Below are 23,738 nucleotides of genomic sequence, written 5' to 3'. Positions count from 1 at the left end.
AGTGAATGGACGAACAGAGGGAGGGAAGGAGCGGTGAATGGACGAACGGAGGGAGGGAAGGAGCGGTGAATGGACGAACGGAGGGAGGGAAGGAGCGGTGAATGGACGGAGGGAGGGACGGAGGGAGCAGGAATGGACGGAGGGATGGAGGGATGAAAGGCTGGACGGCGGTTTGAGCCTCTCCGGCCGCCGTGGGCCCGCAGCGCTCGGCGCCACGTGTGCTGCGCAGGCGCAGCGGTCGCGGCGGTGCCGGGCGAGGGCGGAGCGGCGGCGGCTCCTCGGGCCGGGCCGGGCCGAGCCGAGTGCGGTTCTGCCCCCCGGGCGCCGCTCGCCTGCCCCAACCCTCCTCCGTCCCGCCGCCATGTTCAAGAAGCTGAAGCAGAAGATCAGCGAGGAGCAGGCGCCGCGCGTGGGGCCGCCCCTGCCGCAGGTAGTGCGGGCACGGCCGGGGCGGGGGGACGTGTCTGCCCGGCGGGCAGGGCAGGGTAGGGCAGAGCAGGGTAGGGTACCCGGGGGGACGTGTCTACTCGGCGGGTAGGGCAGGGCAGGGCAGGGCAGGGTAGGGCAGGGCAGGGCAGGGCAGGGCAGGGCAGGGCAGGGCAGGGCAGGGCCCGGCCAGAGGGGAACGTGTCGGCCCGGCGGGTAGGGCAGGGTAGGACAGGGCAGGGTAGGGTACCCGGGGGGACATGTCGGCCCGGTGGGCAGGGCAGGGTCCCACCCGCAGAGCCCCGGACGTCCCGTGGTCGCTCGGACTCGCCCGGTCCCCGTCCCGGTCCCGGCAGGGTCTCGCAGCCCCAGCCGGCCCAGGCCTGCTGTGCTGTCAGCGAGCGGCGGCAGGGCTGGAGCTCCGGCACTGGAGTTCGCTGCCACCGTCTGCGCCTGCCCTGGAAGCCTCTCTAAAGGTCCCTGAGATCGTGTTCGTGCTTCGCTTTGGCCGTTCTATAAGGCCGGTGTTGTGGGGGAACGTGAAAACCTTCTCTTGCTTGAACATCAAACAGAAATGGGATTCCTCTTAAGCATTTTTTGGGTGCACTGAACAACAGTCCAGCACTGACATACATAGTCATCCTTTTCGCTCATCTTAATGTTTATTCTTTCAGTTCTGTAAGTTCCTTCTGTTTCTGTCCTTTACAGGGCTGGTTTGCTTACCTCATCCTTACTCTGCTAGTTTTGTCACTGTGGAAGAATTGAGAATATAGTAAAAATCTGAGAGCAAGGCATTTATTTATTCATAATTTAGTTGGCCATTTTTTTCTTATGTGTTCCTTTTGTGACATTATTTTCAGTGTTGGATTCTGGAAAGTACCATTTTTAAATTTTAATAATGCACATTAGATACGATGTGGGTGAAGAGTATTTCTGTAAGTGACAGTGGCCAAAAGAATGTGATGATTTCATACATGTGTCAAAATAGAGTAAATTATCTCTTATCAAATTTTGTGTAGAAAAGCTTCAACAAGTTAACTTTGTGTTGGCAAACTTTGTGCTGATAATGCCTGCCTGTTTCTCATTGCCAAATTAAATATCCTTTGTATCCTGGAATCTAAAAGAATAAAACTGATATAACCAGTATCCTGTGAGTGTTAAGCCATAGGCAGGTAATTTGGTTAATTTGACAAACAGGTGATCAGTTGTCTGTGCTCAATTGAGTGTAATTTGAGCCACGGGGAGATCTGACACTGCAAAGTCTCAGAGCACAGTTACAAAAGTGCTGACATTGACTATGTTGTGTTTTTTAAATCACTCATTTGTCAAACAGAGGTAGCAGTTTTGGAAATGGATTTACTGAGAAGTTTTATGTAGCTTGCTGAGTCTTAAGGCCTTTCCTTAACTCTGTGTCTTCTCTAGTTAGTGAAATTAAGTGTATTTTTGTTAGTTGCTCTCCTGAACTGGCATATGTGGTGAACTTTGACTACGTTGCACTGCAGAGTTTACTGTTCAATAAACAGCACCTGAATGATGAAATCTTGCACACAATATCTTAATCCACTTAGTTCAGGATACTCAGTGCGTGTATTCAACGGTTGGTACTTGCTGAAAATCAGCCTGGTGAACAAATCTGTGCCTGAGTGCACATGTGCACCCAGCAGTGAAGGATATTGGAGTCTTTATCTGGCTGATGAAATCAACACTGACAAATTTCCTGGAACTTGATACAAGAACTTATGATTAATTATGCCTGGTCCATACACCTAATCTGCTGTACTGTGGACAGAGCAGATCATGTAGTTCAGGAGCTTAGGACAGAAACTTAAAATTACACCAGATTTTTATTTTTATGTAAAATACTTGTCTTGCAGTATTTCTTATTCTTCAGTTGCTCTCCAGTAACTCTAGGGGGAAATTATAGTTAATTTAATTTTAAAACTTAAATAGGTTAGTTTTCTCCTATGTCATTTGAAAACAGATTTTGTAGAGGAAGGAGCAAGAAGGTTTTCAGGCCTGTAACGTAGTGGAGCCTTGCAGAAAGTGTGAGATACGGTTTTGTTACTTTCCTTTTAGTAATTCAGATCCTTAAAATGCATTACTTTCTGTCGAAACATTTTCAAACCAAATTCTCTTAGTTTTATGAAACTTGTGTTTGCATTAATTTTTGCTCTTTTCCTTCCTATACTATGCTGCAGAGAGGTTTCACTCTCCATACCCTCTCTGTTCTATTCCTATCTCTTACTTTGAGACATAGACTTGACATTCATGCTTTGGTTTGTTGTCTACAAGACTAAATTTACTAACCTAAGACTGGTTAAATATGGAGGTAAAATTTCTCAAATCTAACACTTTTTTGGAGGAGCTGTTTATAGGTCTCCCTCTTTCACAGGAATGGTTGGCTCAGCAATGTCACCTGTCAGAGTGGGAATACCTGCACTCTGCCCCTCCCAGGCTGAGCAACACATCTCTTTCTTACTGCTGACAGAAAAAAACTGCTGTTGCAATTACAGGTGTCTTGGACTGTTACTTGTTGAAGACTAACACCTGAAAATAGGGATGAATTAAAAATGGAGACAGTCAGTGCTTTTTTTGCCTCAGTCTTTAATAGCACTGACAGAGCGTGGGCTCTCTGGTCCCCTGACCGTGGGAACATTGACTTTCCATTTGTGGATGCTGGAGTTGTAAGGGAGCAGTTGTGTCAGCTGAATGCTCTGCCAGGGGAAACTGAAGTTGGAGATCAGAAGAAAATTCTTTCCAGAGAGAGAAATCAGGCATTGGAATGGCCTGCCCAGAGAGGGGATGGAACCACCATCCCTGGAGGTTTTTAACCTGAGCTTGGCCGTGGCACTGAGTGCCATGATCTGGTAAAGGGGCTGGAGTTGGACCAAGGGTTGGACTTGATGATCTCGGAGGTCTTTTCCAACCCAATTGATTCTATGATTCTGTGATTCATGGTGTCTGATGAGATTCAGCCCAGAGTACTAAGGGGGCTATCGGATGCTGTAGCAGGACCCCTCTCCATGATTTTGGAATTTTGGGGAGGTCTGCTGACTGGGAGCTAGCCAGCATTATTCCAGGTTACAAGAAGAGCATGAAGAAAGACCCGAGGAACTACAGACCTAACTTCAGAACCTGGAAAAATTGAGAATCATAGAATGGATTGGGTTGGAAAAGACCTCCAAGATCATCAAGTCCAACCCTTGGTCCAACTCCAGTCCCTTTACCAGATCATGGCACTCAGTGCCACGGCCAAGCTCAGTTTAAAAACCTCCAGGGATGGGGAATCCACCCCCTCTCTGGGCAGCCCATTCCAATACCTGATTACTTTCTCTGGAAATAATTTTTTTCTGCTCTCCAACTTCAATTTCCCCTGGCAGAGCTTGAGCCCGTGTCCCCTTGTCCTATTGCTGAGTGCCTGGGAGAAGAGACCAACCCCCACCTGGACAGAACTTCCCTTCAGGTAGTTCTAGACAGTGCTGAGGTCACCTCTGAGCTTCCTCTTCTCCAGGCTAAACATCCCCAGCTCCCTCAGCCTCTCCCCACAGCACTTGTGCTCCAGTCCCTTCTCCAGCCTCGTTGCTCTTCTCTGGCCTCGCTCCAGCCCCTCAATCTCTTTCCTGAACTGAGGGGCCCAGAACTGAACACAACACTCAAGATATGCTTTACTGTGCTGTGCTGTTTCATCTCTTCTGGTCTCTCCATCTTCAGTGACATCATCTCTCTGTTCTTGGCATAAGATCAGAGCATATTTATTTGTGCTGCAAGGCTGAGTGCCATTGGCATGACTGAATTGACAAGGGGTGTGAATGCAGCAGTGAAAACTGCAGAGCTGTTAAGGGCGGGTTGAAGAGAGATGTTCATACTGTTTCTAAACAGTGACAAAGTGTTAATGAGCTCTGGGAAATCCATTTCCTTCTGTGTCCTGAGGGCCAGAACCAATCTTGTTTAAAGCCCTGCTGGTAGGTTTTGGGGGTAGGAATAACAGGAGAGTGGGCTGTTGGCATGAATAGATCGTTGTTTTACAAACCCAGTGAATACTTTTGGTGTGAAATTTTTCAGTCGGAAGTAACACTTGGTGAAGAGCTGTTTGATACTGGGTAAGGTGTTTGATTTTGGTGTTTTTGAATGGGGTCATTGGGTCGACTTGGTCAGACCTGTAGCTATAACTGATTTTGGAGTAATTTTGTGTTACATTGGCATTAATTCATTAGTATCCACATTTTAGAAGAAAGTACCCACAGATTGAGGCTATAAAGCTAGTGTAACTATATGAAAAGCTTTGTATTTTGGGTATATTTTTTTACTGGTCTGACACTCTCTCAGTCATGTTTTTGAACATTTAAGTCTGTCTCATGAGGCAAGCATTTTGGCAGAATTTATGTATGCAGCCTCAGCAATGGTGCTGCAACAAGTTGTTAAAATATTTGTGGTGTTTTGGTTTGGAAGGTTTTTTGTTCATTCTGGTTATCTTGATGAGAGATCTCATATACCTGACGAGAGATCTTGCTAGTTAATACTTTTGTATAGATGTGCTTGTTGCTATTTTAATGCTCATTACATTTATACTGAAATTTTATATTTGAAGTTTGAATTATGAGGCTGGCAAACTACTTTTGGGTTGGGTTTGTGTGACTTGTTGGAACCTCATTGTATGTGAAGTTGTAAAATTTCTGGGAATAGATGTTCAGTTCTCAAAGGAGCTACAAGTACATATTGACATCCTAAAATGTGGCATTTTCTTCTGCTCTTTTTCCTTGTTTAGATTCAGTTTTATAAATGTTTTTTTTCTTCTTTTGTATTTTTTGTTTTTAATTTCTTAACGTAATCGGATGTTATGCTACTTCTAAATTTCCTAATCTCTGTCAAATCACAAAACTTTTAATCCTTAAGCAACTGTACTATGTTGCTTGTGTTTCAAATATGGTCTAAGAGAACCACAGCCAGAAATAATCAGAAGAACCTGTTTTGTAGCATGTTGTTGTGGATGATTGATGACACATTCTGCTCTAGAGACTTTGTAGTGAGGTAGAACTTGTGACAGTTTACTGTTGTTTTCTTTAAATAGATCTAGACTAGGCGTTGTTACTGAGATGTTATAGTTAGTAATTGTTGATGTAAATTACGATACAGAATAATTGCTTCAGGACTCTAAAGTATTACTCATTAATGCACATGATCTCTGTGTAGGTCCTTTCCAAATCCTCTCCACCAACTGGCAACAGAAGCAGAACATCTTCATTTACAGATCAGAATGATGAAGGCACTTTAACACCAGACAAAGAGGTCAGTTGAGAACTGTTTTTCTCTGTTTTGCAACTTAATTCCCCTCTCCCAACTTTGTGTTCTTGATTATATCTTTTTTTATTCCTCAGTCTCACCGTTTTCTGTGCACTTATAACTGTTAATAGTCTAATTTTTAGCATAAGTACTGAAGTGTTTAATATTAATAAAACAGACCTTTAAGCTGTAGTGATTAACTCTAGATTACGAAACTTTTTAAGTCTTCAGGTCTTAAAAATCTTACCCCTGAATTGAGCTCCCTGAGGTGGTGGGACAGAAGTTACATTTGGAGAGATCAGCTTTGTGTTTTGGTGCCTCTTCTGTCTGAAAAGTTAGGAGAATCCTTCTTCTCACAAAAAACCCCCAACCAGCCCCCTATCATGTTCCACAAAAACGTAACAGCACAACCAAACTGAATCTAAATTATTAGTCATAAAATATCATTAAAATCACTTTCAGGATGATGGTTAGCCCTGGCTTGCAAAATAAAGCAAACAGAAGATAATCTGCACTCACCTTTTTTCATATTGAGTACTGTGGCTCTTGTGAAGTGTCTTGATTAAAAAACCCAACAAATATAAACAAAGGAAAAAATTCACTGACTTAGTGAGCATGGAAATAGGCTGGTAGCATAAAGCAGGATGAGTGTGTGAATTTTTTGAATTTTTTCAGAGGATATATTGAGTTCCTATTCAGAAAATTCAGTTGCTGGATTTTGCCACAGAGTGATGTTTTCTTGTGGTGGGACAATCCTCTTTAATTTTTAACACTATGTTTTCTTCAGGAGATAACCAGCTATTCCTGAAATTTCTATTAGATTCTGTTATGAATGCTGCCAGTGATTACAGCTGGGCAGTTTGCTTCCTGCAGTAGTGGAAATGAAAGGAAAATATGTTAAAATTTTGTTTTGTATTCATGAAATGTGGTATTGAGTTTACATATATAGATACATGTGTGTATGTGTGTGTATATACATATGTCTGTCTGTAATGACTCCCTTCTGTCCCTGGAGAGGGATTCTCTGTTAACTGGTGCTCCAGATGTCAGCAGGGAGTGTCACCAAGGCTAAATTACTGTTTGTCATTAATTTCTCTTCTTAATGGAGAGTATAGAGGTAGAATTTTGCCACTGTGGCCTGGAAGGAGTGAGCTGGTGCTAAGAGTTGGTTACACCGGTGGCCAGTGGAAGCATAAAAGATTCTGTGCCTTTTAAAATTTATTTTATAATGTGTCTCCACTGTATAATGTGCAGGAGGTTAAAGACCAGATGTGGCAAAGGCTTCAGGCTTTTTAAGCAGCAGAAGCTCAGTGGAATACAGGGTGTGGAAGCCACAAGACACTGATGTTCCTCTCTGCGACTGATTCACGGGTTTTTATCTGTCATTCACTTGGTGCTGCCTCTGCAAGTGGAAGAAATCCTCCCTTCTTTTTCAGTGGGAAATAAAGGGAAGGATGCAGGGGTAACACTCCTCATCCTTTTATTGCACTAATGCCAACTGTTTTTCTGCTCAAAACCTGTAACTTACTGGTTGATTCAAAGGTAGAATACTTTTCTTTAACTTGTGCTTATTTTTGAAGGTGCTTTCTTTTATTCCAGATGAGCAAAAGGTATGTGATCCTGCAGGCTTATCTTCTTTTGCAGTTTAATCACTTGATTTAGTTAAAAATAACAATTCTCTTCAAATTTTGGGTAACATATTTATCTGTCTTGGGTTGAGCTGGCAAAATGCCAACTGCCCAATACAGAATGTTAGAGCCTCTTTCTCTCTTGGCCAAGAAAAGGGAGAAAGGGAAAGAAAACCTTCAAACTAGGTTTATGCTTAAACTAACTATATATATTTATACAGAAAAAACTAGAAGAAAATTACAATATAACACACACTTACACAAGTTGGATATAACAATTTTCTACCTCCCACCAAAACCAGATTCCATCACTTTAGATTAATAAGCACTATAAAAGACACCCAGCAAGAAAAAGTATTAACAACAAAATACATAAACATAAGTACATTTCCAAATTTTATTGGGTGCTACTGACATGCCACCTGTCTGTGTGAGGCTTTCTGAAGTGTTTGTCATTTCTGTGAAGAACTACATTTATTTTATTAGATTAAATTTTCAGGCTGCTTTTACAGACAAACAGGAGAAGCAAAGGATTCCCCACAGGACGTGCCAGGTTACATTGGAAGAACATTAATCTCTAAACACAGTGGAATGTTCAGAAAGGCAGAAGGAGAAATAAGATTTTAGTACCAGAGTACTAAAATGCCCTCAGATTTACAATATCCTTGGACTGAGGCTGCTGCCATGACAGTTTTACTCGTTAAACATGTCCTTTAATTAGAAATTCAGAAAGTACTGAGGTGCTAAGGGATGAAAACCTCACACGTATTTTGTAAGGACTGGTTTTACATCAAATGGGAAATATTACTAAAAATAAGTTTAAATATTAAGACATGAAGTTTTCTTTCTCCAAATATTTCTCATAAATGTTGACAGTATGATTAAAATCAAATGTTCTTTGAAATTTGTTGGATTAGATTTTCATACATTTCAGTCCAGGAGAACTATTCCTACACTTAAAAAAGATGCAGATACAGTCTCTGAAAATGTGTGCCCTCATTATATGGACATGTTGTCTTTTGGAGGGCAATTTTTGCAATGTTCTCATTTGACCAGGCAGTTGTTTTATGTGGAGATGCCAATGGCAGTGCCATTACAGTGTTGGATAATGTTTAGTACAATGAAAATATGTGGTTGAAGAGTATCTTATGCTAAAACATTCTTGCTAACCCTTTTAGTTCTGCAAGAGCTAATCAAAATTAGTGTTTCATTGTTGTCTTGTATGTTTTCTGTCCCCCCATGGGCTGTGTTTTTGTATGTCTTTAATAGATCATGGTTTTGGATTTTTACTTCTGTAATATCAAAGTTGCAAGTATTGCATGTGGAATCTTTGGTTTATACTCAGAATATTTTTATAATAAAAACAATTTCATAGTGAATTTCAGTTGTAAATGATAGCATTAGTGTGGTCAAAGTATTACAACAAAACATACATGCAAACATTCTTGCTTTATATTCTACAGGATATTTTTTTTCAAAACTCTGAAATATTATTAGTTTAAAATAAACCTAAAACTTGTATGCTCCATTTGTAGAATATGAGGTAAATTTCTTCTTCACACCAACTTTCTTCTTCAGCTTGTGTTTGTCTGTCTAGTTTTTATTCTGTTACTGCAAGTAGCTCATATTTATGGTGTGAGGTAGAATCACAGAATGGATTGGGTTGGAAGAGACCTCCGAGGTCGTCAAGTCCAACCCTTGGTCCAACTCCAGTCCCTTTACCAGACCATGGCACTCAGTGCCACGGCCAATCTCACTTTAAAAACCTCCAGGGATGGGGAATCCACCCCCTCTCTGGGCAGCCCATTCCAATGCCTGAGCACTCTCTCTGTGTAGAATTTTTTTCTCATCTCCAGCTTAAATTTCCCCTGGCAGAGCTTGAGCCCGTACCCTCTTATCCTATTGCTGAGTGCCTGGGAGGTAAAAGCGGATATTGGAACTTCCATAGAACTTCTTCAGACAATTTGTACATCAGAGGCTAAGTTGGTGTGGAGCCATTTGGAACAGCCCTAGATGATTAAAATATCCTTACTTAGTGCTTCCAGTCTTTTCTAGGGAAGAATAGTGTCTGTTTTTCAAACTGTTACTGTGTCCACTCTTGAACAGAATCTGAGGTAAAATATATCAATCATATTCACTGTAGTGGCAGTTCACACTTTCTGTTCTGTTATAGTTCAAAGTCAGACCCACCTGCAGAGGGTAACAAGGCTGGTTTGGTGTCAGCTGAGAGCAAACAGCCCAGAGTTTCTGTGTGTGACCCACCAGTCCTGTATCCAAATATCCCTCACAGCCTCTTGAGTGTTATGGAAGTGACAGCAGAGCACAATATAATAGCTCTTCTTACAGCTCAAGAAAAACTGGCCAAGGTACAAGGTACAACTGTACAAAGTACAAGGTACTTTTCAGTCTCACTTTAGTGCTATAAAATGACTTGTTAAAGTGTTCTTAAATTTATTGAAGTATTTTTATAGCATTGGCTAATAACAAAGCACAGTAAGGAAAGCTGAAATAAGATTCTTTCAGGACTTTTGTTAATCCTGCATCTTTCCTGTATTCACTTAATTTGAAGAACTTCTAAACAGATGTTATCATGCAAAGATGGTAGTGGTAAAGATATATCTATATTTTTTCATTTCTGACATGCAAATTTGAGACTAATTTTTGTAGGCTTTATAATCTGGTTTGTATCTAAACTTGGATTTTACAACTCCTGATTCTTACACCAACATGTTTAGATTGCTCATCAGAATGAAAAGCAAACCCGAAAAGGCCTTGTATTTGATTTCTGTACAGCCTCTTTCTGAAAACGCAGCCCTTCTCTCTGAGGTGCTGGGGCTTTTTTAATTGCAGGGAGGAACCTTGAACTTTCAGCTCTTCAATTTTTCCTATTTCCTGATCACAGTAAGGATGAGGCATAAAATAATATGTTGCAACTTGCACAAACCTTTTGTAAATAAGTATTTTGTAAATAGGAAAATTATTGAATTATTGACAGCTTTTTTTCCTGGCATTCCCCAGCTTGGACAATTAACCAAATTTATTTATTTATTTTACTATGGGGAATGATTTACTTGTCAGTAGGAGTTGCCACTCTGAACCTTTAGCTGGTAGCTGACATCTGCCAGCTCCTTGAACTAGATGAGCAAATACTGGCTTGTCTCTTAGGCAAGTTTTGCAGTCTGATGCCTTCCCCCTGTCTTCCTCTATTTGTATGTAACACAGTACAACTATAGAAGCTTTTAAATGTTAATATACCAGAAATAACACATATATCTTAATGCACTTTGCTAACAAAATGCATGATTTTTCCAATTTGCTTGGTAACACGTTAATGTGCAATTTGGAACTACTGATTCCCTTCTTTTTCTGAAAGAGAATAATTATTACGCTTGGCCACAAACATATTTTATTTTTACAACACGCATAACATTTGACCACTGCCGTGACCAGAGCAATGAGACTTGGGTCAAAATCCCTGTTAAGTTCTGGTTTTTCTTCCACAGCATGTTAAGGAAGCCCTTTGATTTAGGGATCACATGCACTTTGGCCTTTGCTCCCCACTCATCAGAATGGTAGCAGAGAAAGATCTAAACGTGTGAGTTCTTCAGAGGGAGGAGGAATAGTGAAAACAATAAGGGCACAGTTGTTTCAGGAGTTCAGAAAGGCCACACTCTTCCCAATGCCCCCAGGATCCCCTTGGCCCTCCTGACTGCAGGGGCACTCTGCCCGCTCATGGTCAACTTCTTATCCACCAAGAGTCTGATAAATTCAACTTGTGGTATTTCTGCAAAATAGCCTTCTAGTAATTTAAAAAAAACTGTAAGGAATTTTTTTAAAATGTACTTGGAATTTTAGTGTATAAGAGCTCTAGATGATAAACAGTCAAAAGCAGGCAATTTATATTGTATGTAACTGAAATACTGACAGAATTTTTAGAGCAGTGAGTTATGAATAACTGAGAGAGAATCATAGAATCATACAGTTGATTGGGTTGGAAAAGCCCTCCAAGATCATCAAGTCCAACCCTTGGTCCAACTCCAGTCCCTTTACCAGATCATGGCACTCAGTGCCACGGCCAATCTCAGTTGAAAAATCTCCAGGGATGGGGAATCCACCCCCTCTCTGGGCAGCCCATTCCAATGCCTGATTACTCTCTCTGGAAAGAATTTTTTTCTGATCTCCAACTTCAATTTCCCCTGGCAGAGCTTGAGCCCGTGCCCCCTTGTCCTAGGGCTCAGTGGTATATGAAGGTAACTCATCCAAAGAAGTTTAAAAAGATTACAGTATCAGTGCCTGAAACGTTGGCTTTATCTTTGGCTAAATGAGGATCTGTCTTTTAAATTGCGCTGCCTCTTTACTTGTAAATGACAATAACTGTATTTTGGCTGTTCTGAAATGATCTAATATAGTTTTCCCTGGTTATGTCCTGCCTTTATCAACATCTCTTGTTCATAAACTGCTGCATTGTTTTATTATGTTTTTAATAGCATGGAAGAATTGAGTAAAAGTGTGCAGTGTTCATTATTGCTTGATTTATTTTGATTTTCCTCCCTTCTGCATTGGATGGCAGCTGTTAGCCGGGATGATAGCAGAGCCTGCTTTTCTCTCTGAGTATACTATCTTTGCTTTGGATCCCACCAGGCCACCAAAGCCACAGAGGGACGGTGTGGTGAGTCCTCCCACCCCTCTTAGTGATGATGCCTTTAGGAGAGGAGGAGAGTAACGTACTAGAAGGCAAACCTAGTGCTGCTTGTGGCTTGTTCTCACAGAGACATCTCTCTTAACTACCTTGTTGCTAACCCTGCACTAAATTTCAGAGGTAGTACCTGGTAGCTCCTGGCTGGTGTGATGTGAATTTATCGTGACATAAAAAAATTAACACGTTTTCTCTCATGCAGGTAACCACACTCTACACAGCTTTTAAAGAATTGTTGCACAAGTTTGTATGTTTGTTGCATAGAATCTTCCACTTCATATTTGTGTATGCCTGTATGTCTTTAAAAGAGAAATGGGTAGGATAAACATTGGGGTGGGATTGGTTTTGCATAAAAATTAAATGTTTTTTGCTGTGTGAAGTGAAAGATAGTGTGTCATTTACTACTAATGGTAGCAGGAAATAAGTATTTCACATAGACATTGAAATTAATCTACATCTTGTTGGTAACCTGGCAGCTGTTATTGTGAGGATAACTAGTCTTTTTTATAATCACAGAATCACAGACTATTCTGAGTTGGAAGGAACCCACAAGGATCATTGAGTCCAACTCTTAAGTAAATGACAATTGGTTTTTATTTTAAATATATATTTCTTTGCCTGGAAGTGTTTTCATGATATATAAGTGGAGAAGCTCAATGAGAAGAGACAAGAAGTGAAGAAAAAGAAGCAGGCACAGGGAGGAAAGCAGATTTCTGCTTTTTAGAGCTTTGTGTGTGCCTGTGTTATTTATTATTGTCACAGGCCTGGAATGGCATCTTTCACATCCTTCAGAGGTGTGGCATGGCATTAAAAATCCACACTCAAAGCACAGTAGTTTTTAGAGTCCCAGCTAATCCCTGATGCTTCATGATTACTTTTCTTTTCCAGTTTAATAAGCAGTTTAGTGCTGGTCATGCAGGGGCTGGGAATGAAAAATCACTGAAAGCTCTAACAGGGTAGAAATTTAGTAAGGAGGGGGACATGGCAGAACACACCATGTTGGGTTGGACTTGTCTTTCAGAGACTCAGCAAGATTGGGCAGAAACCATGATTAATGATTAAAATGATGATCCATGGAGAGTCTTAATTTGTTGCAAATGGTTATGTTTTTCAGAGCATGCCCTTAAACCACAGATTCATAGAATCATAGAATGGATTGGGTTGGAAAAGAGCTCTGAGATCATCAAGTCCAACCCTTGGTCCAACTCCAGTCCCTTTACCAGATCATGGCACTCAGTCCCACGGCCAAGCTCAGTTGAAAAACCTCCAGGGATGGGGAATCCACCCCCTCTCTGGGCAGCCCATTCCAATGCCTGATTACCCTCTCTGGAAATAATTTTTTTCTGATCTCCAACTTCAATTTCCCCTGACAGAGCTTGAGCCCGTGCCCCCTTGTCCTATTGCTGAGTGCCTGGGATTCATTACTGGTTCAGTGGCATTTTCAAGATTGAACCTTTTGAGGGGGACCAAAGAGGACATGCTGTAAATCTGTGGTTTCAGAATAGTTCCTAAATATTTTTTTTTCAGTTTTAGGTATTTTGACCATAGTCAAGGTCTAGCAATTGCTACTTAAAGAATCACTGCAAATTTAATTAAGCTTTTTTGGTTTTCACTACACTACAGAATATCTCTAAAACAGTTTCATTTCAAATGATGTATTTATGTGATTGCTCAAATGTTGATTTTATATGATCTTTTAGTATGTACTTTAGTGGCATATTTACTGTCTTGCATATTTATATATCAGACTGCATACATAGCAAATTATTACAATTTGCAAGTAATTGTTAATATGTACCAATGGTATTAATAATGTTACCTGTAAAACTGATTTTGTTCTCTGGACTTTTTGGAAACTCCAGAGCAGTACTTTCACAGCAGGAGTTGGGAGAGGGAGAAAACAATGACAGTAGAGAACAGGATGTGAGATTACAAAAACAATTATATTAAAAAAACCCCTACATTTTGTTGGGAAATCTAAACCAAAGATACAGGAGACAAAAAGTTTCATCAACACACACAAATGCATATTAATTCTGCTCAAACAAACCAGTATTTTAACTGTGTGTATGCAGGTGGTATGTCATCTAAGATAGTTAATGTCACAAAAAAGTGACTGTAATTGTGGATTTTTTTGCCTAGATGAAGTTAATATAAACTCTTCACTAGCTAAGCTGCATAGGTTTTGTTGCATGAAAAAAATGTAAAAATATTCTTGGACACAGTTTTTTAAAGGAAAATGAGGGAAGAAAATATGTACTAAGCTTTCTTTCCATTCTTCCTCCGTAGTTTACAGTTTTTACATTTGTTCACACAGAATAAACAGCATAAAAAGTAGGAAATTTTTTAAATTGGCGACAGTAGTTTTGAAGTTACGTTTTTAAGGATCTTTATAAATCCTTAAATGGCAGCTTTTTAAGTATCTTCACAGAAAGGAATAGCATCCATGGGTTTTATATTCATGAAACCTTATAGAATTTAATGAAACTGCTTAATCTTGTGTTTTATAATGGAAGTTAAATGTTAAATTGTTGTTATGAGTTACATGTGCAACCCCTCCGTAGTTTCCTTTAATTCCTTTTTATGTATATCACAATATATGATTTTGGAAAGGAGCATATGTAGTGAGTTTTTAATTTTTACTAAAGTATTTTTCTTTTTCTGTTTTTGTAAATTGTAAAGCAGAAGATAATTTTTTATTTGGATTACCTTATTATTAACTTTCCAGTTAGGAAACAAAAAAGAACAGGGAAGGAAACTGAGAATAAAATGTGGAAGTGCTGTAGTTTAAAATCCAGTAGGAGCTGTTCATCCACTTGGAATAAATCTACTGCCACGGAATTGGGTTCTGAAGCAGAAGGCAGATTTTGTTCAAGCCATTGAAGTGCAATTTCCAAATCCAGGCTTCTTGTATGGCTGGTTATTGATAATTTCATTTTCTCTGTGTCTGGGTGACTACTCAGTTCTCTGTTTTCCTTGAATATTTGTATTTCTCTTTGTTCTGTGGTATTTTTGTACTTCCTTAAGACCTTTTTGCAGCCCTTTTGCACTGTGTCATTCCTCTGCCACATTGACATTTAGGTATGTGTTTATCTGCCTCCCCAGAGTAGAAGCTGGGAATGTGATTATGAAGCAGATACATTCCAGGGGGATTATGATTGAGATTTCAGTTGTATGTACACCTCACATTTTTCAGTTTGCATGTGACTTTCAGGGGTCAGCTTGACTTAAAATAAAGAGTTATGCTGCTCTTAGGTGAATTTACCCATGATTTGTTTGATCTGCCTCAGTGTTTTGCTTCTCTTTGAAAACTTCATGTCCAAGATGGTTTCCAGCATGTTTTCCTAATTCAGTTGGACTGAGTTTAAACAGCATAAAGCCATCTGGATTTTTGTAGCTTAGAATCATAGAATATCCTGAGTTAGAAGGAACCCACAGGAATCACCAAAGTCCAACTGCTGGCCCTGCACAGGAGCCCCAAGAATCACACCCTGTGCCCGAGAGTGCTGAACTGGTGCTGTGCCCACTGCCCTGGGGAGCCTGACAGTGCCTGACCATCCTCTGGGTGAAGAGCCTTTTCTAATATCCAGCTTAAACTTCCCCTGATAGAGCTTCCTGCTGTTCCTTTGGGCCCTGTCACTGGTCACCAGGGACATCAGTGCCTGACCCTCTGCCCCTCCCAAGGAAGTTGTGCCTGCAATGAGGTCTCCCCTCAGTCTCATCTTCTCCAGCTGAGCACACCAAGTGCCCTCAGTGTCCTCACTCGCTGCCCCTCGAGGCCCTTCCCCATCTTCACTGCTCTCCTTTGGACACTCTCTAATGGCTCAATCTCTCCCTTCCATTGTGTCCCCCCAAAATGTTCCCCCATTGCAGGTGAGGCCGCCCCAGTGCAGAGCAGAGCGGGACAATCCCCTCCCTGGCCTGGCCGACCATGCTGGGCCTGATGCCCCCCAGGACAGGGATGTCCCTCCTGGCTCCAGGGCACTGCTGACTCGTGGCCACCTGGCCACTGACCAGGACCCCCAGGGCCCTTTCTGCAGAGCTGTTCTCCAGCCTCTATTCCCCCAGTCTGTCTGTACATCCTGGGTTCCCCATCCCAGGTGCAGAATCCAGAACTTCCCCTTGTTGAACTTCCCATGGTTCGTGATTCCCAGCCCTCTGATCGGTCCAGGTCTCTCTGCAGGGCCTCCCTGCCCTCGAGGGACTCAACAGCTCCTCCCAGTTGTGTGTCATCTGCAAACTTGCTCAGTGTCCCTTCCAGTGCTGCCTCCAAGTCACTGATGAAGCTGTCGAAGAGCACAGGGCCAAGGATGGAGCCCTGTGGAACCCACCAGTGACAGGTCACCAGTCTGATGTCACCCCAGTCACTGCCACCCTCTGTGCCTGACCCATGAGCCAATTGCTTACCCCCCACATGGTGTGTTTATCCAGCTGTGGGCTGGGCAGTTTGTCCAGAGGGATCCTGGGAGAGACAGGATCAAAAGCTTTACTGAAATCCGAAAAGGTTATAACAACTGGTTTTCCTTGGTCAGCTCTGTGGATAATCTTGTCAGAAGAGGAAATCAGGTTTGACAAGCAGGAGTTTCCCCTCGTGAATCTGTACTAACTGTGACCAGTGACTGCATTGTCTTTCAGGTGTTTTTCAGTAACTAACAGAAAAATCTCCTTCATTTTACCAGTGAAACGAATAGGCCTGTAGTTTCCAGAGTCATCTTTCCTGAAAATTGGGATGTTATCTAGCTTCCAGTCAACTAGACTTGATTAGAAAACACCTGAACACAGGGCATAGGAAAAGCAGGATAGACAGGCTAGGAACAGAAATGTTTGAACTATGTAAAAAGCCCCCCAAAACCAAAAGAACTGAAACAACAAAGAAACAAACAAACAAATGAAAAAAACAAACCACAAACTGAAGGCTGTTGTTTTCTGCTGTGTTCATTTTGTTGTTTTGGGTGGGGGGGTTTATGTGTGTGTGTTTTGTTTTTCTTTCTTTGGAAATTCAGAGGAATATACACATGAAGTTTTGTGCAGGTTGTTTTTTTCTGAAAGTCTGATTTTCTTCTTGTATTTGGAGTTTTTGGCAGCTTCTTACCAGCACTCTTTTTCCAGGTAGTTTCCACCCCCACCAGTGCAGTTAAAGAGAGAAAGAGAGTATTACAGCCAACTCATAGAAGCTGTAAACACTACTCATCAATCTGATTTTTCCTGCTATCATTTTGCCTTTTTGGTGTTTCTTTGATTTGTGCATAAATGTTATATAAATAATCGCTCTGAATAACTTAATTGGAGATGTCAGCATTTGCAGATGTCTCGTACTAATCCATGCACATTTAGTTGCTTGGTAGTTCTGTGTATTGCAGCAGTCTCTTCTGAATTTAACAAACTAGTTTGTTTGCATGAAGGCATCTTAATAAACGTTCTAAAGAAAATACTAAAAACACAGACAAGGTAAAAGCACAGATGCTGTTTCTAGTAATAAGTGAATACAGTTGTTGTGGTCTGTTCCTTCTAACCATTGTTTTTCCTGCTGTAGAACTTAACTAAACAACCACTTCCCGGACCCACAGAAAATAATGGAAGTGAACCAGCCTCCCCACCGGTACGTGGAGGATCTGGGGGGGTTGTTTCCTCCTTCTCTGCAGTGTTGTCTCGGTGTCACATTGGCTGAATTGTCTGGGATATATCTTCATGGCAGGAGTAAGGATGATAAGTCCTTGCCTGTCAGGATAGTAGGATATTTTGTTTGTGTGTAATCTGATTATCTGGTATTAAGTGTTGTCACTGATGTGTGGAGCTTGTTTTGTAAGGGCAGGTTAGCAGACTGCACTGCTGTCACAGCATACAGAGCATTAACATCACTTTCAACAATGGAGGGCGTGTTGTGTGGCTGGAAAGGTAATTTGTAGCTGAAGGGAAAGAACTGATAGGCTTAAAAATATTGTTACTAGTGGTAAAAAAACTGTAGGTTGTTCTTTAATATGTATCAGGGAAAACTTTAGCTTGCTGAAATGGAATTAGCTGTGGCTCCTGGGCTGTGCATCCCAGCGTTTGATTGTAGCAACAACGTTGTGCAGTAACTTCCAAATGACTTCTGTAATACCAGCAGAGTATGGTACCACAGCACAGAACATTTTGGTTTAGAGCAGAGTAAGTACTGCAGCTGCATAAATCAATAAACTCATGTAAAAATCAGAAACCATTTAAAGTGAAAATAAGAACTGTTCAGGATGCTAGAACTATTGTAGGAGAACTTTTACAATAAATTTGTTCATGATTGGAAAATATCTTTTTGTCTTTGAGATAAATACTGTCTTCTGTGTAATACATGAAGAAGTGAGGCAATTAAGTTTTTTAAGTTTGAGACAATAGTGGATGCAGCTATTTATATTAGTTACATATTCCCGTGGTGTAAAGGAGAGCACTCTGGACTCTGAATCCCAAGGAAGTGAGTTCCAGTCTCAGTGGGACCATCCCCTGGCAGTTCAGTGCCTCCCTGCCATCCCATCCCGTCAGATCTCGGATGCTCAGCAGGTTCAGCCCCGGTCAGTACCGGGTGCTGTGACAGTGCCCAGTGACTTCACTGTCATTGTCCAAGTTCACTCGGCCGTGGCAAATGGACCTCAGGACTTAAACGGTGGGGCCAGTTCTGCGCATGCTGTGCCTCACCTAAAAAATCCACTGCCCAGGCTGGAAGGGCACACCCACGTGGGGAGAGCCCTTCCCAAATCTTTGTTCATGAAGTTTGGCCATACATACAGAAATACATCCTTTTAAAGCTTAAATCAGAGCTGTAGTTTATTTGATTTCATTGCAATCTGAAATTGCCCACGCTGGTTGTTGCACGCTTGATTTTTGTGCAAAAGGAGGTGATTCTTTTGAGGGAGAGGAACTATTTGGTGTCTTGCATGTGTTAGGCAACTCATTCCTTTGCCCAGATAAGGTGTCTCTTTCCTGGGCTTTAGTGTGTCTGTCTGAAAGTGGTGTAGAAGTAATTACTTGCTTTGAATTTTTGCAGCAAAGTGACACTCAGTCGTTTGCCCAGAGGCTCCAGCTCCGGGTTCCCTCCATGGAATCTTTGTTTCGAAGCCCAGTCAGAGAGACCCTATTCCGCTCTTCCTCTAAGGAGTCCCTAATACGAAGTTCCTCAAGAGACTCCCTGAATCGACTGGATTTGGATGCCCTCAGTCCCACCTTTGACTCACCTTCAGACATCGAAAGTGAAACGGAAGAGCCCCCTGGAAACATGGACAGCCTGAGCAAGGAGCAGTTGCTGCAGCGCCTGCGCAGAATGGAGCGCAGTTTGGGCAACTATAGGGGAAAATACTCAGAGGTAGGCAGTGCTGGAACTGCTTTAACTGGGCAGAGATGGGTAAAAGATGAGGCTAACAGATACTGCAGGAATGTTTTCCTGTTCGGACCACATGGTTCAACTTACAGCTAACATGGAAGTTAAATTGCTATTCTAAGTCTAGTTATTTTTGGCCTAGAGAGGTCAAGTGTTTTTCTGGTAATAAAATGTGGAAATACTTCTGTTGTTTGTAAATAATTTCCTTATGCTAGTAGTAGAGGTTAATTAGTGGTTAGTCACAAAACAAGTAGGCCTGTTCAGGTTTCAGGTGAAAGCCTGTGGCAGGGGGGTGGAGTTCAGTACAGAGCTGAGCATGACCAGTGCTCACCCCACAGCAACTTCTGTTCTGAAACTGGTTCTTGAAGTGCACAGTGAATATTCTGTGCATGTGCAATAGGCAAGCATTTTGTTTTCAAGAAATAAGTTGTGTTCTCCATAATTTCCAGGTATTCCCTGGAAGGAATTAATTCAAGGACCATTTCTTTAGCTATTTTAGCGAACACCAATGATATAAGTAGTTTTGCTCCTCATTTCTCAAATTTTCAGGAAAAGTAAAGCTGTCTAAGTGATGGTGGTATTTTGGGATCGGGTTTTTTTGTTTGTGTTGGTTTTTTGTTGTTTTTTAAGTGGGTGTTGTATTTAAAACTAGGTGTTTACACTGGTTTTTTTACAGTTCTTCAAATGTTTGCTGCCCTGTACAGACTTTTGTCTGCTAGTGTCAAAATCCCTGGCATCTAAAATATGTGTACAGCAAGTGCAGTATTCAGCATATGCCTGAAAAAACAGGTGTCTTCCATTAATTTTTAATAGATTTTTAAGTTTATGTAAAACAGTAGTTGCTAAAATGAAAATTCTTTGATTTGTGGGTTTGTTTTGGGTGTTTGAGATTTTTAAAATTTTTTTTATTAGTGTAGTCTTTTAACAAGTCTTAATTTTCTCTATCAAAAAGGCTTGATTTTTTTCTGCTTTTTTATTTCAACGGGAAGGAATTGTATTGCTGGAGCTTGAAAGAAAGTAGTTTTAATATATAATGAGTAATTAAGAGATAAATAATTTTTCTTCCAACGTCAAATAGGAAGTTAACATCTCAAAAATATGGTAGGGGAAACCATCCATAGCAGTTTTAGTTTTCTTTTTAAGTGTAAAATAAATATGACTTTGAAATTAGAAGTAATTTTGAATTTTGAAAAATCTTCATTTATTTCAAATAAGAATTTGAAGTTATGTTTTGACTTATTGATTTCAGGTTTGGGTGTTTTGGATGTGTTTTCCTTTAATTCTTCATCAATTTGAAAACAGAATATTCTTATTCCAAGTGCCATTATACTACTTCAGATTTGGCAATTGTATTCAGATTTTGAATTAAACTAAATTGTGCAGTTAATTGTTAAGTCCTTTGCCAGCTTACAATGAGAAATTCTCACTTTCAGTCTGGTTTTGTCTGCTGGGTATATGCAAAGCACACGGGATGTGAACATTACACGGACCTTTTTTTTACTAAATTTGTAAATTTATTTTTAATGCAAACTCTTTATAAAATTACTTTTGATTAAACTCCCTGGGAGTTTACAAATGGATATCCCTGAGGGGTGGCTGTCTGGGATGTGACCTCCTGATACTGTTGGGTTTTGGTCCCAGGTATCGAAGCATGGTATGTCTTCTCAGCAAAGGGAAAACTGTGCATGAATGCTGAGTAACATTGTTGGTTTGTCATATAGTCTTTTTTTTAACACATTGGAGATATTTTATAGATAGAAAAAGGAAACACTGGAAAATATGATCCTGAGATTAGTTCAGTTGGTTAAAACTTGGTTGTAATAATGCCAAGGTCATGGGTTCAATCCCCTGTATGGGCCATTGACTTGAGAGTTGGACTCAATGATCCTTGTGGGTCCCTTCCAACTCAGAATAGTCTGTGATTCTATCTGTGATATAAGTACATTTCTGTCAACAGAGTGTTCTCAAGTGACGTGAAGAGTTTGGAAATACAGATAGTGATACAAGTAAGGAAGTTATTTCACCAGCTCTAAGTGACTGCATTGTCATCATTGTACCCAATTTCTGTATTTTAGCTGGTGTCTGCTTATCAAGTGGTCCAGCTGGAAAAGAAGAAGCTACAGGTAGGCATTACTTTTCATCCTCTCTTAGCTGAATGCTTTGTTGAATCTTAAAATGTGTAGTGCAAATACAGATTTAATTTTTTGTGCATTGTGTGTTGTGTGAGTATAATAAAAGACTTCATTAGCTAGGATTTTTAAGGAAGCCAAGTTAATATTGATTTGTCAAAATAGCTGTGAAACTGTTGCACTTCAGCCTTTCTTTGGCATCAGGTGAATTCAAGTGATAGAGTGCCAACCCATGACTGGCAGTTTATGATAATACTTGCACATCAAGCATGACTTGAAAGAGAAATACAGATCACTGCGTCTTCTGCTGAAATACAATTCTGTGAATTTGTTTATATGTTTCAAAGTTACATTTGATACCCCTGATCTTTATATTTCCATTTTCTTAAGGGCATTCTGAGTCAAAGTCAGGATAAAGCACTTCGTAGAATTGGAGAACTGAGAGAGGTAATTATTTCCTTTACTCGTTGTGTGTTTACTTCATACCACACCTGCATAGGATCTTTTACTGGCTAGCTTTTGATTTTTTTTGTTCACTTCACAAACTATTTTCTTTCATAGAGCGTGTTTTTTTAGTGCTTATTTTCTTTTGTTTCATATGAGGTTGCTCCTCTGGCTTGTTTTCCATTCAGCAGCTCATTACTACACTCTTAAGACAGTTGCATCACACCAGCTGTGCTCTACGTTTTTGTTCTTTGTGAAATATGTACAATGTGTGTTGTTCTTCCAGTATTGTTGAGCCCAGGCAATTTGTTGCTTTTCTATTATTGACAACTACTAATGTTAGGCAAAAGCAAGTAGTAGGCAAACTTTACTGAAGGCTTCAGTGACGATCACAAAAAAAATTAGGATAACATTTTAAAAAATACTCATCTTTATCTCAGTTGTAGTATTTATATTGTTTCTTGGATTTTAGTATAGTTTGATTTCAATTATAAAATCAGGTGTGCTGTGTTAATGTCTCTTTGGGCTATAGTGAAATTAAAAGTGAAATTTAATGTATTGAGTTTTGAAAATAAACACTTTGGACTTATTTTAAAAAATGTACAGATGATCAGGCAGAACAAATTAAAAGGGCAATTTCAAAAGCCATATTGTCAGACCATGGTAAAGCACAATGTGAAGCTGAAGCCATTTGATTGCTGCAAGAGCCAGTGCAGCATCAGGTTTGGATGTGGGCATGACCCTCTGTGTCTGTGCCCTCACCGTGCTGGAGAGCTGGGGACCAGTTTGCCCAAAGCCACAGGGTTTGTCTTGAAACACACTCATGCTTTTGGCCTGGAGGCTGCAGGAGCCTTTAGACCTTGGTGAGATCTTGCCTTTGCCTGAGACAGACACAGCAGCAGGTGGGTCACCTGCCCACAGACAGGTGGGGGTGAGGGACAGGGGCTGAGCATCCCCGTCGTGCCCACCCCGGGGAGCTGTCCCTGCTCCTTGGTCAGGCAGCAGCCCGTCATTCCCACGGAGGTCATTGGTGGGAGTGACAGGTAAGCAGGCTGTGAACTGTGTGTGCCTCTGTGTCCCTTTGGGGGTTCTTTCTGCCTCGTTGGTGCTGTGTGTTGTAGGGATGCAATCTGCAATGGTATGGAGATTCTCCTGATCCTGGAGGTTATTCCATTCCCTAGGAGAAAATGTACTCCCCACTTTCCCTGACCACATGGTCCCCAAGAGTCCTTGAGAAGGGCACACAGAGACCACCCGGAGAGGGAGAAGAACAAAGAGGAAGTTTATTGCTAGTCAGGGGTTTATATGGGCCTTGGAGGGATTGAAAATCCACCAACAGAAAACAAGAGGGAATTTGACTCTGGGACAGTGGGAATAAGGGGATTTACATTCAATAGGAGAGGGGTTCAGGTAACAGGCATGTCACAACCTTCCTCCAGAGCCCAGAGATAACAGGATATTCTGGGAAGGAGAAGCAGTGATTTTGCAAAAAGACATTTTGCCAGACATTGTACATTCATTGTACATTCAAACAACATTAAAAACATCAGTTGTTAAAGCATTATCAGTGGCTTTTTTATCTTCTTCACTTATCCATTTCTGGCAGGACTTTCTCCATTCTAGACATTGCAAATCAATTCCTACACCACTGGGGTAGCATTTTGTTTCAGATCTGTGCAGCTGAGAACAGTGGGCTGGAGCCCTGGGTGTCCTGTGCCCATGTGAGCTGCAGCCTCTGCCTGGGCTGTCAGCATGTTCTGAGCTAAACTGTCAGTCCAGAGGAGGGAAAA

General features: G+C 41.1%; 1 protein-coding gene across 6 annotated transcripts in view; it reads left to right on the top strand.

Moving 5' to 3' along the window:
- The first annotated feature begins 234 nt into the window (after window positions 1–234).
- GOLGA4 (golgin A4) overlaps window positions 235–23,738 on the top strand; it is a 56,841-nt gene continuing 33,337 nt past the window's right edge. For 5 of the 6 annotated variants that reach the window (XM_071561544.1, XM_071561541.1, XM_071561539.1 and 2 more), the window contains exons 1-6: window positions 236–430; window positions 5,617–5,712; window positions 17,564–17,629; window positions 19,046–19,360; window positions 21,451–21,498; window positions 21,895–21,951. In XM_071561544.1, the coding sequence (XP_071417645.1) occupies window positions 362–430; window positions 5,617–5,712; window positions 17,564–17,629; window positions 19,046–19,360; window positions 21,451–21,498; window positions 21,895–21,951 (651 nt within the window). In that variant the 5' untranslated portion in view covers window positions 236–361. Of the gene's footprint in view, window positions 431–5,616; window positions 5,713–17,563; window positions 17,630–19,045; window positions 19,361–21,450; window positions 21,499–21,894; window positions 21,952–23,738 lie in introns of all 6 variants that reach the window. The other variant, XM_071561542.1, reaches the window with a different exon arrangement.

This window comes from Pithys albifrons, chromosome 7 (genome assembly GCF_047495875.1).
Source record: "Pithys albifrons albifrons isolate INPA30051 chromosome 7, PitAlb_v1, whole genome shotgun sequence".
Classification (NCBI taxonomy): Eukaryota; Metazoa; Chordata; class Aves; order Passeriformes; family Thamnophilidae; genus Pithys; species Pithys albifrons.
The sequence above is the reverse complement of the archived record's forward strand: the minus strand, read 5'-3'. Positions and strand labels throughout refer to the sequence as shown.